General features: G+C 51.6%; 2 protein-coding genes and 1 long non-coding RNA gene across 3 annotated transcripts in view; 1 reads left to right on the top strand and 2 right to left on the bottom strand.

Moving 5' to 3' along the window:
* Window positions 1–1013: 1013 nt before the first annotated feature.
* TMEM179B (transmembrane protein 179B) lies at window positions 1014–7630 on the top strand. The gene is made up of 5 exons (XM_087703001.1): window positions 1014–1166; window positions 2492–2676; window positions 2762–2896; window positions 3497–3575; window positions 6733–7630. The coding sequence occupies exons 1-5, from the start codon at window positions 1068–1070 to the stop codon at window positions 6880–6882; spliced, it is 648 nt and encodes a 215-aa protein (XP_087559127.1). The 5' UTR covers window positions 1014–1067; the 3' UTR covers window positions 6883–7630.
* Window positions 7616–8067, bottom strand: LOC148042344 (uncharacterized). The gene is made up of 2 exons (XR_015695221.1): window positions 7934–8067; window positions 7616–7836 (listed from the first exon to the last, which is right to left on the bottom strand). It is a non-coding gene; the product is annotated as an uncharacterized LOC148042344 (long non-coding RNA).
* Window positions 8068–8082: 15 nt separating this feature from the next.
* The window catches only part of COPA (coat protein complex I subunit alpha), a 68099-nt gene continuing 61633 nt past the window's right edge, over window positions 8083–14548 (bottom strand). The window contains exons 28-33 of the mRNA XM_087703000.1: window positions 13864–14000; window positions 12251–12437; window positions 11066–11176; window positions 10307–10468; window positions 8573–8767; window positions 8083–8150 (exon numbers count right to left, since the gene is read on the bottom strand). Coding sequence (XP_087559126.1) covers window positions 8091–8150; window positions 8573–8767; window positions 10307–10468; window positions 11066–11176; window positions 12251–12437; window positions 13864–14000 — 852 coding nt within the window. The 3' untranslated portion in view covers window positions 8083–8090. The remainder of the gene's footprint in view (window positions 8151–8572; window positions 8768–10306; window positions 10469–11065; window positions 11177–12250; window positions 12438–13863; window positions 14001–14548) is intronic.

The raw sequence follows: 14548 nt of genomic DNA, 5'->3' as shown, positions 1-14548 counted from the left end.
GGCACACTTTTTTCATGAAAAAAATCACGAGGCACACCACCATTAGAAAATGTTAAAAATTTTTAACTCTGTGCCTATATTGACTATATATAAAGTAATTCTCCCACGGCACACCTTACACTATGTCACGGCACACTAGTGTGCCGCGGCACAGTGGTTGAAAAACACTGATCTAGTCCAACCCCCCCTCTCAGTCCAAGCAGGAGACCCTACAGACAGTTTCTGACAGATGGCAGTCCAGCCTTTTTGAAGGCTTGATGAAGCTCCCACAACTTCTGTACAATAGAATATTATACAGAAATTGGAAGGTCATATAGTCCAACCCCCCCTCTCAGTCCAAGCAGGAGACCCTGCACCATTTCAGACAGAGGGCAGTCCAGTCTCTTCTTGAAAGCTTCCAGGGATGAAGCTCCAAAAACTTCTGAATAACAGAATAACAGCAGAGTTGGAAGGGAGCTTGGAGGTCATCTAGTCCAACCCCACCCAAAGCAGGAGACCCTACTCCACTTCAGACAGATACAGTGCAGTCTCTTCTTGAGAGCCTCCAGGGATGAAGCTCCCACAACTTCTGCATAATAGAATAATGGAGTTGGAAAGGACCTTAAAGGCCATCTAGTCCAACCCCGCAGCCAAGCAGGAGACCCTCCACCATTTCAGACAGAGGGCAACCCAGTCTCTTCTTGAAAGCCTCCAGGGATGAAGCTCCAAAAACTTCTGAATAACAGAATAACAGCAGAGTTGGAAGGGAGCTTGGAGGTCATCTAGTCCAACCCCCCCCCAAAGCAGGAGACCCTACTCCATTTCAGACAGAGGACAGTCCAGTCTCTTCTTGAAAGCCTCCAGGGATGAAGCTCCAAAAACTTCCGAAGGCAACTTCTGTCCCACGGGTTGATTGTTCCCACAATCAAGGAATTCCTCCTTATTCCCAGGTTCGAATCCCAGCGAAGCCCTTTCGGCCAATCTCCGCGCAGGGGAGGCGGAGTCCGGACGCCTGGCTTCGCAACCCAGGAAGTCGCGAGAGCCAAACGCGGCTCCTGGCAGGCGCGCAGCGGGATCCCAGCGCGAAGATGCCGCGCCCGTCCGGCTGGCTGCTGCTGGAGTTGGCGCTCAACGCCGCCGCCCTGCTCGCCGCCCTCGGCTGCGCCGCCGCCCTCGGCCTCGCCCAGGTAAGCCGCCAGCTGTGCCCGCGGGAGGCTGCAGGGCAGGGCGCCCCAAACCTCGCCGCTTGGAGACTGGAGGACTTCAACTCCCAAGATTCTCCAGCCAGCAAAGCTGGCTGGAGAATTCTGGGAGTTGTAGTCCTCCAGTCTCAAAGTGGCCAAGTTTGGGGAGCCTTGCTGTGAGGGTCTCCTGCTTGGGTGCGGGGGGGGTGACTCTGGGCCTCAGGAGGCTGGGAGTTCTAGTCCCCCCCCCCAGCCATGAAAGCTGGCTGGGTGACTCTGGGCCTATCACCAGGAGGCTGGGGGTTCTAGTCCCCCCCCCCCCTTAGGCATGAAAGCCACTGGGTGACTCTGGGCCTATCACCAGGAGGCTGGGAGTTCTAGTCCCCCCCTTAGCCATGAAAGCCGGCTGGGTGACTCTGGGCCTATCACTAGGAGGCTGGGAGTTCTAGTCCCCCCCCTTAAGCATGAAAGCCACTGGGTGACTTTGGGCCTATCACCAGGAGGCTGGGAGTTCTAGTCCCCCCCCCCTAGCCATGAAAGCCGGCTGGGTGACTCTGGGCCTATCACCAGGAGGCTGGGAGTTCTAGTCCCCCCTTAGGCATGAAAGCCGGCTGGGTGACTTTGGGCCTATCACCAGGAGGCTGGGAGTTCTAGTCCCCCCCCCCCCCCGCGGCGTGAAAGCCACTGGGTGACTTTGGGCCTATAACCAGGAGGCTGGGAGTTCTAGTCTCCCCCCCCCATTAGCCATGAAAGCCGGCTGGGTGACTCTGGGCCTATAACCAGGAGGCTGGGAGTTCTAGTCCCCCCTCCAGGTGTGAAAGCCACTGGGTGACTCTGGGCCTGTCACCAGGAGGCTGAGAGTTCTAGTCCCCCCCCAGGTGTGAAAGCCACTGGGTGACTCTGGGCCTGTCACCAGGAGGCTGAGAGTTCTAGTGCCCCCCCCCCAGGTGTGAAAGCCACTGGGTGACTTTGGGCCTATCACCAGGAGGCTGGGAGTTCTAGTCCCCCCTTAATCATGAAAGCCGGCTGGGTGACTCTGGGCCAGCTCTCCCTCCCAGTCCACCTCACAGGGTTGTTGTGGTGGGGAGAATAGGAGGAGGAGGACGGTGTGATGGGGAGACGCCCTACTCTTGAGTTTCATTAATAGCAAAAGCAGGATTAAGAAAAAGGAAAATAGAAAAAAATGAATCTCTGGAGCAACCTTCCCTTTCGCAGCCTTCAACCAGGTGTTGGGTTGTGGGTCCCATCCTCCACCACAACACCAGGACTCCCTTTTTTCGGCCAGCAGACCCCTCACCCCTCTGCTTCCCCCTCCCTCCCTTTCTCAGTGGGGCTTTGGCAGCAAGTGCATTCTCTACGGGTCGGTGGGCTACAACGGGACGCTGAACCTCCTGACCTCCAGCCCTGCCTCGCTCTGCTACTTCATTTCCGCCGTCTCGGGGCTGACGGCCATCTTCACCCTGGTCTCCCTGCTCCGCGGCCTCTACAGCTTGTGCTACGGCGATGGACACTTGTGAGTGAGGGTCCAGGAGGGGGGGGGGTCCGGGCCGCTGGGGGGCGGGGGTCCTTCTGACGCTGCTTCCCCTGCTCTCCTGTAGGGTCCACGCCTGGATCAGGACCTCCTTGGTGGTCTCGGCCACCCTCCTCTTCTTCCTCCTGGTCTCCGCCTGCGTCCTCCGCGTTGGCATGGACGTCTTCTGCAGCTCCATTCAGAGATCCAAAGTGGCAGCCAGGTAAGACTGAGGAGGGGCTGTCGGGCTGAATTCGCACAACATGCTCCCCCTGGGTAGGAAACAAACCCAGTTCCTGGCTTCACCCAGGGCCTTGTGTCAGGTTTCCAAAAGAGGCCCTAATTCAGTGTTTCTCAACCTTGGCAACTTGAAGATGTCTGGGACTTCAACTCCCAGAATTCCCCAGCCAGTATTCGTGTATAAACAATTCAGTGTCTAGGACAGTGTTTCTCAACCTTGGCCACTTGAAGATGTCCGGACTTCAACTCCCAGAATTCCCCAGCCAGCATTCGTGTATAAACAATTCAGTGTCTAGGACAGTGTTTCTCAACCTTGGCCACTTGAAGATATCTGGACTTCAACTCCCAGAATTCCCCAGCCAGCATTCGTGTATAAACAATTCAGTGTCTAGGACAGTGTTTCTCAACCTTGGCCACTTGAAGATGTCTGGATTTCAACTCCCAGAATTCCCCAGCCAGCGAATGCTTTATCTACTCATTACTTCTTCTCCTGCCCTCGGGTGGTTAGGAGAGTTAGAGCAGTTGTAATTCTTCAGCCTCAAGAGCTGGTTCTTCCCTGCTCTCCTTATTTCTTTCCCTGCAGCTGCCAAGAGGCTCAGCAGCATCCCTGGGTCAAGCCTTATCGTCCCGGAAAGTTCTACGACAACCTCTACGCTGCCCAGGTGAGCAGCTTCCTCAATTCATCCCCTTGCAGCCGTACCTGGTTCCTCCCTGCAAGGGGGGGGGGGGCACAGAGGTCTTGCCTGGACATCCGAAATGCCAACTGGTATATTTTTTTTGGAAAATTTAAAAGGCTGCCTGTCTCTGGATTTGATTGAAGTCAAGTCGATTTAAATCCTGATTTAAATCACTAGTAAAAAGGCTTGGTTTAAATCAACTCGATTTAAGCCAAGCCAACTCGCCCTTATCGTTTCAACAAATCTCTCCCCAAAGTCCATCTTCTGTAACTGTGCCAACTTAAATTGCCAATTCACATTGTCAAACGCTTTCTGTGCATCCAAGAAAATCAAGTCAGCGTCATCTCTGTCCCAGAGTGGCTCCCCTTCTGACCAGCTGTTGATTCACCGAATCAACAGTTCACTTTAATGGGACGGCTGGTGATGCGGCAGGGACACAACCAGGTGAGGGACGTGGCGGGCAGCAGGTGAGTGGATGCCCGCTAACAGGCGCTGCCACCCTGATGGGTCTGCGATGTCAAGTGTTCTTTCAATGTACGGACTCATTCGTGCTGGTAGTTAGAATCTTTAATACGATTATTTGCAAACAAAATGAAGGTTTCCTATTTAGCTCGCAGAGGTTGGATTCGTTGAATGAGTTGCATAAATATTGCCGATTATACAGCCTCATGCTACATAACTCAGCTCCGTTCCATGCTGAATAAACAAAAATATTAATGTATCTTAAATAGAAAACTACTCTTAGGATAGATCTTTAGTCCAAAAGCATTTTGTTAAAATAAATTTGATTAAAAAAAAAAAAATCCTATTTAAATTTTAAAAATTCTATTTAAATAAAAAAAACTATTTAAATAAAAAAACTATTTAAATAAAAAACTATTTAAATTTTAAAAATCCTATTTAAATAAAAAATCCTATTTAAATAAAAAAAACCTATTTAATTAAAAAATCCTATTTAAATTTATAGTAGCAGTTAGACTTATATACCGCTTCATAGGGCTCTCAGCCCTCTCTAAGCGGTTTACAGAGTCAGCATATCGCCCCCAACAACAATCCGGGTCCTCATTTCACCCACCTCGGAAGGATGGAAGGCTGAGTCAACATTGAGCCGGTGAGATTTGAACCGCTGAACTGCAGATAGCAGTCAGCTGAAGTGGCCTGCAGTACTGCACCCTAACCACTGCGCCACCTGGGCTCTTAAAAAATCCTATTTAAATTAAAAATCCTATTTAATTTAAAAAATCCTTTTAAATAAAAAACCTATTTAATTTAAAAAATCCTTTTAAATAAAAAATCCTATTTAATTAAAAAATCCTATTTAATTTAAAAAATCCTATTTAAATAAAAAAATCCTATTTAATTAAAAAAATCCTTTTAAATAAAAAATCCCATTTAATTGAAAAAATCCTATTTAAATAAAAAATCCTATTTAAATAAAAAACCTATTTAAATAAAAAAAATCCTATTTAAAAAAAAGTCCTATTTAAAATGTAAAAATCCGATTTTTTAATTTATTTTTTAAAATCCATTTTTATCCCTCCTGTTGTCCAGGAGTCCCAGGCAGCTGACAATAACAAAAGGAAAGTAGAACCGATCCGATCGTGCCCCCCCCCCAGTGGGCCTTGGACTCCCCCCCCCCCCTCAAGGAGGCTTAAGGGAGAGCATCCCCGTGGTCACATGATTAAAGTTCAGGTGCTTGGCAACTGACATGTACTTACGACCGTTGCAGCCTCCCGGGGTCTCGTGATCCCCTTTTTGCGACTTTCTGACAAGCAGAGTCAATGGGGAAGCCCGATTCACTTAAGAACCATGCTAAATTAACCACTGCAGTGATTCACTTAACAACGGTGGCAAAAAACGTTGTAAAAGAGGCGAAGCTCAGAACCGCTGTCTCATTTAGCAAATTTTTGAACTCAATTGTGGTTGTAAGTTGAGAATTAACTCGTTTTTAAAATTTATTTCAATTCGTCATCATCTTTTAACGGCCCTATAATTGCTTGCGGCAACTGAATGGAGCTAGCAGTGTTTACTGGCCGAATGCTCTACCCTGTTGCCAATGCGGAGTTTTGTTCGGCCGATATATTCTCGTTGTGCCCAGAGAGAGAAATATCTGCCTCCACCTAGGATGGAACTCACAGCCTCCTGATGGTGAGGCGAGAGCCCCACCTCTCCGCCACCCCCACCCACCCCCACTCCTCAAATTTATTTCAATTCTTTATTTGAGGTTTTAATGTATTTTTAAGGTCTAAGCTCCCTTCACGAAAGATGGGCAGCACATCCCTATCTCCCTCCCTCCGTCTTCATCCTCAGCCCTTATGCCAAAATGCGATCATTGCTGTCTTGGGTATTAAAGGCAGTCCTTGACTTACAACCATCCTTTTAGTGACCGTTCAAAGTTATAACAGCACTGAAAAAAACGACCATTCTTTGACACGCAACCTTCGTTCCAATCCCAATGGTTACATGGTTAGAATTTAGATGCTTGCAACGCCCCATTTATGACGGTTGCAGTGTCCCCCGGGCTAACGGGGGTCCCCCTTTTACGACCGTCTGACGAGCAAACTCAGTGGGGAAGCCTGATTCACTTAACAACTGTGCTACTAACTTCACACTTGCAGTGATTGGCTTAACAACTGTGGCAAGAAGTCATAAAATGTGGGGAAAACTCACTTGTCTCACTTAGCAGCAGAAATGTTAGGTTCAATTATGGTCGTAAGTCAAGGACTACCTGGATTGCCTAGCCAGTATTCCTTTATCGGAATACGGGTTCACCCATGACCCTCCGCAGTTGAGAGCCCATCATCCTTTCTAGAACATCGCTCTCCAACCCTTGGCAACTTTAAGACTTGTGGACTTCAACTCCCAGAGTTCCTCAGCCAGCAAAGCTGGCTGAGGAACTCTGGGAGTTGAAGTCCACAAGTCTTAAAGTTGCAGAAGTTGGAGAGCCACGTTCTAGAACATCCTTCTCATTTAGGAGACTGTATGGAAGCCACCTGAAGCCTGAGACCTGGGGTGGAGCTCACCCACCTTCAAGGAAGCTAAATGAACCGGAGTCCTTCAGTGGAAGTGGTGGACCTCCAATGGTCTCCTCCGATCTTCTCCGTTCTCTTCCCACCAACTCTCCTCTTTTCCCTCCCTTCAGGCCACCGCTTGGGTGAACTTCTTCTTCTGGTTCTTGATGTCCTTCCTGCTCTTCGTGGAATGCATCCGCAAAGCCCCCTACCAGCCCGTGGAGGACGGCAACCCCCAGCCCGACTTGACGGTGCCCGCCACCGGAGACCCTTCTCATTGAGGGAAGGAGGCGCCACGATGGCTCCCTCCATTCGGACAGTCTTGTTGCCACCTTCTTCTCGGGGGTAGCAGAGAGGACCATCTAACCTGCTTTGACAAGAGACTGGTCTCATCTCCCATGGGTTATCCAGAGGTCACAACTGGGGCCCCTCTGGAATTGCGTGTCCTGCAGCTTTCCCCCCCATCCTCAACCCAGTCAGGTTCTCCTGAAGGTCACTATGGAATGGAGGGTTCCCCACCACACAAGGCCACAACACACAACGAGGACAGCCTGGCAATGTAAGCTCTTCTAGGTTGAGTGAATGGTGTTGAATGTGTTGCGTCAACGTGCCCCACTTCATTGGCAAACCCACAGGTTGATATTTTGTGTACCACAAGCGCCATCAAGCTTCCTTCTGATGATACCCACCTCCATAGTGGACAGGTTAACGGTGCTGAGTTAAGCCAGGGGATTCCTCCGCTAAAAATCTCCACTCTCCCATCATGAACCTTCTTCACTAGTGACATGGGGGCTATGCCACCCCCCCACTTGGTGGTTGGTGTGGAGAAGAACCGCATGAAAATCAATCCCATCCTCGGCTTCTGGAGGAACCTTTGTCGTCAAACCCTTACCTCATTGGGGGAAGAAAGTGGGGTGGATCAATTGGGGTGGGTGGGAGGGAGAAACCTTGTCCGAATGTGTGTGGCTTTTTCACGCGGATGGAATTGCTTTGAAGCAAATAAATACATTACTCTTTTTTCCCCCTTAACTAGTTTGTGTTTATTGAGTCAGGAAACGTAAAAATGAAGCAGGACGGGAGGGTGGCAGGGCAGAAAAATCACAAAATGTGGGAGGAGGAGGAGGGTTTGGGGTCCATTCATACGAAACGAGACACCCCTGAATTTTCGGCCTCTTCCTAGAGACGGTGGTCTTTCTGCTTTAAGCCCAGCAGGGGTCTTAAAATGTTTCTCAATCCTGACAAACTTGGAAGATGCTCTGCTGACTTTGGAATTCTGGGCGTTGAAGTCCGGGCATCTTCCAAGTTTGTCCAGATTGAGAAGACGGTTATAACTGGAAAAATGCTGGAGCAGGCTCAATATCTTGACCCCCCAGGAGGTACCCGAAATGCTACAGGGAGATGATAGAAAAAGCAAAACACTCGGAAGAGGGGAGGACAATGGACAACTGCCCAGTCATGGGAATGAGGGGCTGGGGGCTCCAAGACCGTCTCAGCGGAACTGCAGAGGGCTAATCCTCAAGCCGATGACATCTTTGCCGATTTCCGTCACCTGCAACCAAAGGAGGCATCGTTAAAAGAAAAGAAAAAATCTCCTTTTACAGCTTTCGCAAACACGTAACGTTGGGGGGGGGGATAGGGGGAGGAAGAGAGAGAGGAAGGAGGGGAAGGGAGAAGAAAGTGAAAAGCCCCCAGGTCTGGAGGTGGCTGATGAGGAAGAGGAGGAACAGCTGGGCCCAGTGCCTAACATGCGGATGTGCAGAAGGCAGAGGAGAGGAGTGGAAATCTTTGGGCCGGTCCTTGGGACGGAAGAGCCACCGCTGCTAGCGGAGCCTCGCCCTAGGAGTTCTGTGTATCGTCCTGGGTGAGGAATTCTGGGAGATGAAATCCACGGGCCTAAAAGTCACCCAAATTTGGAAGCCCAGCCCTGAGGGATGTGTCCAAAGAGATGACAGAAAAAAGCAAAGAACTCACGGTTGTGACTCTGCAGATCTGGCCGCGGAACTCGGGCGAATAGCAGGCCCCGCTGAGCGGGCACTTCTCCACCGGTTTGCCCCGGTAGATGGGCCGGAAGGAGGCAGCACAGATGTCGAAGGGGTTGTGCATGTCGTAGTTGAGCTGGTGAGCGTCGCTGGGGTTCTTCTCGCAGGCCGAGAGGATCTTACGGGTCTGGAGGAGCCGGGAGGAACAGCCAGAGGTGAAAAGGGGGCCCTGGAACGGCGGCTGCTCTGCGCCCCTCCACTACCCACTCCCATCCGCTGTCCAGTGGGGCTCCCACCAGCAAGGGATGTTAGGAATATAATCTAATGGTTGGGTTGGCAATATATAAATCATGTAACAATGCTACACCTGTTTCTTTAAATCATGCTGTAAAATGTGATTGGTTGCTGTTTCCTCAATTGGCCATAAGAGGGAGCCAGAATCACTGTTAGATGCTGATCTAATCGGAGTGTTTGGAAGCTGGCTGTTAGTGGTGCGCACATGCGCACACTGGGAACAGGCTCCAGCTGTTCCTCTGCCTCTGTCTACCTCTGAAGGCAGCTGATAACTGTCAGACGGCCCTGTCCCCCTCTCTGCCTCAGAAACAGAGCCCTCAACAGAGCCTTCCCCAGACTCCACGACTGGCGCATCTTCCTCCCCAACCTCCTCACTGCCCAACTCTGCTGCCAGCTCCACTGACTGCTGGCAGGCCACAACAGCTGCTGACTTATTTACTTGTGTGCTGGATGCATTGCTGCAAACTCTAACAGGGGGCATGTGATTCCCATCTTCCCTTCTTTCGGCTGGGCAATCGCTCTTCTGAATAACGAGATTCTCCGCTCTCACATAAACACTCCTCTTCCAGCCCTCCCACTCAAGGCCCTTCCGTGAGTTGAAAGAGAAGGCCCCCTATGTCAATGGGTGAAGCTTCCCTAACCTGCTCCCGAGTTGCCATAGGCAGGGGGGTGGGGTGGGATCGATGCAGCTGCACCGAGGAATTTGCACCTCAGCCAAAACAAGACACATCCCAGCTGGCCGAAGTCAAGGCCATCTCCACAGAAACCAGCAACGGCCGGAGGGAGTGAATTCTATGGCCCGCGAAATGCTTCCTTGGGGAATGTGACTGATGACACACCTTTTGGGGGGGGGGGGAAGGAAACAGGGTCAGAGGCAAGGGGAGAAGCGAGTGGAGTCAGAGCTGGTTTAACAGATTTAACAGAGTTGGAAGGGACCTTGCAGGTCATCTAGTCCAGTGTTTCTCAACCTTGGTGATTTTAAGTCCTGTGGACTTCAACTCCCAGAATTCCCCAGCCAGCTATGCTATGCTGGCTGGGGAATTCTGGGAGTTGAAGTCCACAGGACTTAAAGTCATCAAGGTTGAGAAACACTGATCTAGTCCAACCCCCTACCCCAGCAGGGGACCCTACATCTGCCTCTGCCTAGGACTGAACTCACAACCTCCTGATTGTGAGGCGAGAGCTCCACCTCTAGGCCACAGCAGTCCACGCAAGCGGTTCTGTGTTTCCAGGACTAGGTTTCACTGGCTCCATGCCAACATGACGCTCATAATAAAACAACCGGATTTGTCTTAAAACTTTGCTTGAGGCTCCTGTTTTCATTAGGGCCTCGGCCGGAACCCCGACACCCGAGAGGCTTCCCGCTTCCCTCTGGAGACCCCCGTCGGCCTCTCCCTGACCCCCCCCCCTTCCCTTCCCTCGGGGCACTCACCTGCTGGGCCACCTCGGTCTTGGGGCCGAGCTCCAAGAGGCGGCGAGCGAAGGTGGCCGCCGTCTTGAAGTTCTTGAGCTTGAAGAAGAGGTTGAGGGCCGTCCGGAGGACCAGGATCATGTGGACGGGCTGAAGGTTGGCGTGGGTGAAGTAGGCGGCCATCTGCAGGGGACAGCGTGCGTTCAGAAAGGGTTTGCAGGAAAGGGGAGAGGGGCCTCAGGCGCAGAGGCTCCGGGTCTGCTCCTCCATGGAAGAGGAGTCCAACAGCCCCAGAATCCCCCAAGCGGCTGGAGACCTGAGCCCTCCCACCCTGGGACCAAGGCGAAGAATGCTGACCCCATCCCAGACAGCACCAGGCTGTCTCCCACTGTCCGGAACCCCACGTTGGTCAGCTGACCGACCGACCGCCAGGTGCAAAGGATCAGGACCATCCGTGAAGTTGAGGTTCAGAAGATTTATTGCTATGAGTCAACTAAGGTTCAACGCTCAATTGGTGCCAGAGAAGGGACAACAGAATCCAAGAAGGTTGGATTTGGACCGTTTGGTGGGAACGCAACGATTCCAGGCTGATGACTCGCTTAACTCCTCCCTCAGCTCTGCCTTCTGGATCAGTGTTTTTCAACCTTGGCAACTTTCAAAACTCGTGGACTTCCAACTCCCAGAATTCCCCAGCCAACTCTCCTGGCCGGGGAATTCTGGGAGGTGAAGTCCACAGTTCTTCCAAGTTGCCAAGGCTGGACACCAGTGCCCGGCACCCACCTCACAAATGCGCTTCTGCTCCTCCAGGGTATCCTTGGGCAGCTTCTTCCTCTCCAGCTCCATGGACAGCCCCACGATGTACTCCCGGCAGATGGCGATGAGCTGCTGGGCCTGCAAGGAGCGATGAGGGGAAGCCGATCAGGGAGAGCTCCAACCTGGGACTAAGGAGGAATTGTTCTGACGGCCATGAGGACGATTCACCTCCGGAGGTTGTAGGTGCTCCCATCCCTGGAGGCTGTTAAGAAGAGACCAGGGAACACGGGCCTGGAACGGTGTCAGGTGTTGGACTGAAAAGGCCTCCAATCTCCCTGCCTGCTGCCTCTTCCTTGCACTAGCCACGCCCAGTTCCTGTAACCGTTCACCGCCTGTTGGCCTCCACTCCCCTAAACCCCTTTCATTGCTCTTCTCTGCACTCTTTCTAGAGCAGTGTCCCTCAACCTTGGTGACTTGAAGTCCTGTGGACTTCAACTCCCAGAATCCCCCAGCCAGCAAATGCATTTGCTGGCTGGGGGATTCTGGGAGTTGAAGTCCACAGGACTTCAAGTCACCAAGGTTGAGGAACACTGTTCTAGAGCCTCAATGTATTTGTTACACCGTGGCGACCAAAACTGGAATACCCTGTTCCAGGTGTGGCCATGCCAAAGCATTATAGAGTGGTATTAACCAAATGGTGCTCCTAATGACTGGTTTTCTTTTGAAACTTGGCTCGAGACTCATGAATCGATTAGGGCAGTGTTTCTCAACCATGGCGACTTGAAGATGTCCGGACTTCAACTCCCAGAATTCCCCAGCCAGCATTCGCTGGCTGGGGAATTCTGGGACTTGAAGTCCGGACATCTTCAAGTCGCCAAGGTTGAGAAACACTGGATTAGGGCATCTTTCGGAAACCTGACAGCATTCGCTGGCTGGGGGATTCTGGGAGTTGAAGTCCCCAGGACTTCAAGTCACCAAGGTTGAGGAACACTGTTCTAGAGTCTCAAAGTATTTGTTACACCATGGCGACCAAAACTGGGTGCCCTGTTCCAGGTGTGGCCATGCCAAAGCGTTATAGAGTGGTATTAATGCTCGGCGGGGTCTCGATTCTATCCCTCCGATTAACGCAGCCCAGGATTGGCTTTATTGGCAGCTGCCAGCCCATTTATGAAGTGTTCATAGGGGTTTTCGAGTGGCCGCGATGCGCAGCACCTCAGCAATCTCCTGCTTGTTGTCGACCACCACCAGCGGGACGCTGAGCAGGACGGAGCGGAATTTCTCCACGGCCTCCTCAAACTTGCCGGCCGTGGTGAGCTGGTAGCAGAGCTGCAGGCGCTGGATCAGGTCGTTGAGCTTCAGGCCCACCGCCGGGACGGCATTCTTCACCCCGGCGTCTTTCCTGGAGGGAACATCCGAGAGAGAGGAAGGTGAGCGCAGAAGCCAGGAGGCTCAGAAAATGGCTGGAACCACCTCAGTCCTGCCAAGAACAGGGTCCTCACAAACCAACGACCGAGACTCAGGTGGTCCTCGACTTACGACCGCAATTGAGTCCCACATTGCTGTTGGTTAAGTGGATTTGCCTTCATTTTACAACCCCTCTTGCCAGTGTTGTTAAGTGAATCTCTGCAGCCATTAAGTTAGTAGCACCGTTGCTACGCTGCTCCCCTCCCCGCTACATTGACTTCGCTTGTGAGAAGGTGCAACCGTCGTAAATAGGAGTCGGTTGCTAAGCATCTGAACTTTGATGATGTGACTGTGGGGGGTGGGGCGCTGCAACGGTCATAAGTGTGAAACGGTTGTGGCACTTTTTTTTAGTGCCGTTGTAAGTTCAAATAGTCAGTAAATGAACTGTTATAAGTCAAGGATTCCCTGGGGGGGGGGGGAAATAAAGCCCAAAGGCCAGTAGGGTCTTCAGTTCAAGGCAACAGCCCCCCTCCCTCCCCAATTTCCCTTCTGTCTCCCGAGGCAAAGAGCAGGCCAGGGGTGAAACGCTCTGAAATCTGCTACAGGTTCGCTTCACACAGGCGTGCAAAACGCACGCCTTGCACCCAGGCGCTAAGAAGCCTTTTCTGAGTGTGCAGTTAAGTGAAGGGGGGGGAGAGGGGGGATCAGCTGTGCTGCGCGATTTACATCCACTAGAAAGCGGGATTTCCTGTTTTCTAGTGAATATAAATCACACAGCCCAGCTGATGGTCGAAACATTTTTAAAGCATTTTTTTTTACTACTAATTCACCCCAAACCCGGGAGTAAAGAAAATGCTAAAAAAAAAGTCCCAACGATCAGCTGTGGTGTGCAATTGAATGTCAACTCATCAAGCCTCTGCTTGTCTGTTATCAAGTTGCCATGGTGAGGAAAGGGGGGGAGGGAGCGCATTCCACGCATGCCTTCGGCCGGAGTCGGATCTCAGACGATTGCAGCCGGCTTGGGAGGGGTGCACCTCATAGGGGAATGTGATTTATGACACAGACTGAGGGGAGGGGAGAAACCGGGACAAAGTTCAGCCATAATTCAAATGAGGCTTAGATCCGACTGCAATGGGGGGTTGCCGAAATGGTCTTCCTAATAAATGACTGGATTTCTTTTGAAACTTGGCTCGACGCTCATGAATCGATTAGGGCGTCTTTCGGAAACCTGACAGAGAATATGAATCGCGCAGCATAGCTGATTTTCACACAGCTGACTACTGGTTCACCCAAACCGGTAGCATTTTTTACTAAAGGTTCGGGGCGAACCGCTAGCATTTTATCCCTGGCGCAGGGCCTGCAGCCACCAGCTGGCATTCCCAACAACGCCAGGATAGCCAGGCGCTCGGCCTGCCACCTACCAGTTGCGATGGGGATATCCATACATCGAGGGCAGGCTGGGCAAAGCCTGGTAGGTGGTTCGGCCCCGGGCGTAAGTCTGCAGGAAGAGTTGTTTGTAGGGTGCGAAGGTGACCACTCCCACCTGGTCATGGAGGAGCTGCGGAGGAAACAGACGGGAGTATCACCGGTGTAGCTCAAGGCTGCCTTGCTAAGAGTCCTCCCTAGCCTCCAGAGAGCAGTTGTTTGTCCAACTTGGCAACTGTAAGACGTGTGGACTTCAACTCCCAGAATTCCCCAGTCAGCTAAACTGGTTGGGGAATTCTGGGAAATGAAGTCCCCACGTGAGTCTTAAGGACCGTGTGTCAACTCCTAAAGTTGCCATGGTGAGAGAAGGGGGAGGGGGAAGCGCATTCCACGCATAGCTTCGGCTAGAGTCGGATCTCACATTACTACAGCAGGTTTGGGAGGGGGGCGCCTCATTGGAGAATGTGATTTATGACACAGACTGAGGGGAGGAAAGGAACAGGCGTAAAGTTCAGCTATAACTCAAAGGAGGCTCAGAACCGACTGCAATAAAGTCTTGCTCCTAATAAATGACTGGTTTTCTTTTGAAACTTGGCTCGAGACTCATGAATCGATTAGGGCAGCGTTTCTCAACCTTGGCGACTTGAAGATGTCCGGACTTCAAGTCGCCAAGGTTGAGAA

The sequence above is a fragment of the Thamnophis sirtalis genome, unplaced genomic scaffold, assembly GCF_051295495.1.
Source record: "Thamnophis sirtalis isolate CommonGarterSnake01/CBP01778 unplaced genomic scaffold, rThaSir2_p1.2 scaffold_18, whole genome shotgun sequence".
Taxonomy (NCBI): domain Eukaryota; kingdom Metazoa; phylum Chordata; class Lepidosauria; order Squamata; family Natricidae; genus Thamnophis; species Thamnophis sirtalis.
Note: the sequence above shows the minus strand (reverse complement) of the source record. Positions and strands in the feature narration are given on the sequence as shown.

Coding starts and splice junctions, on each gene's coding strand:
- TMEM179B (XM_087703001.1), top strand. CDS start 1,068: ATGCCGCGCCCGTCCGGCTGGCTGCTGCTGGAGTTGGCGCTCAACGCC. Junction 2,897..3,496: donor AGATCCAAAGTGGCAGCCAG/GTAAGACTGAGG, acceptor CTTTCCCTGCAG/CTGCCAAGAGGCTCAGCAGC. Junction 3,576..6,732: donor ACAACCTCTACGCTGCCCAG/GTGAGCAGCTTC, acceptor CCCTCCCTTCAG/GCCACCGCTTGGGTGAACTT.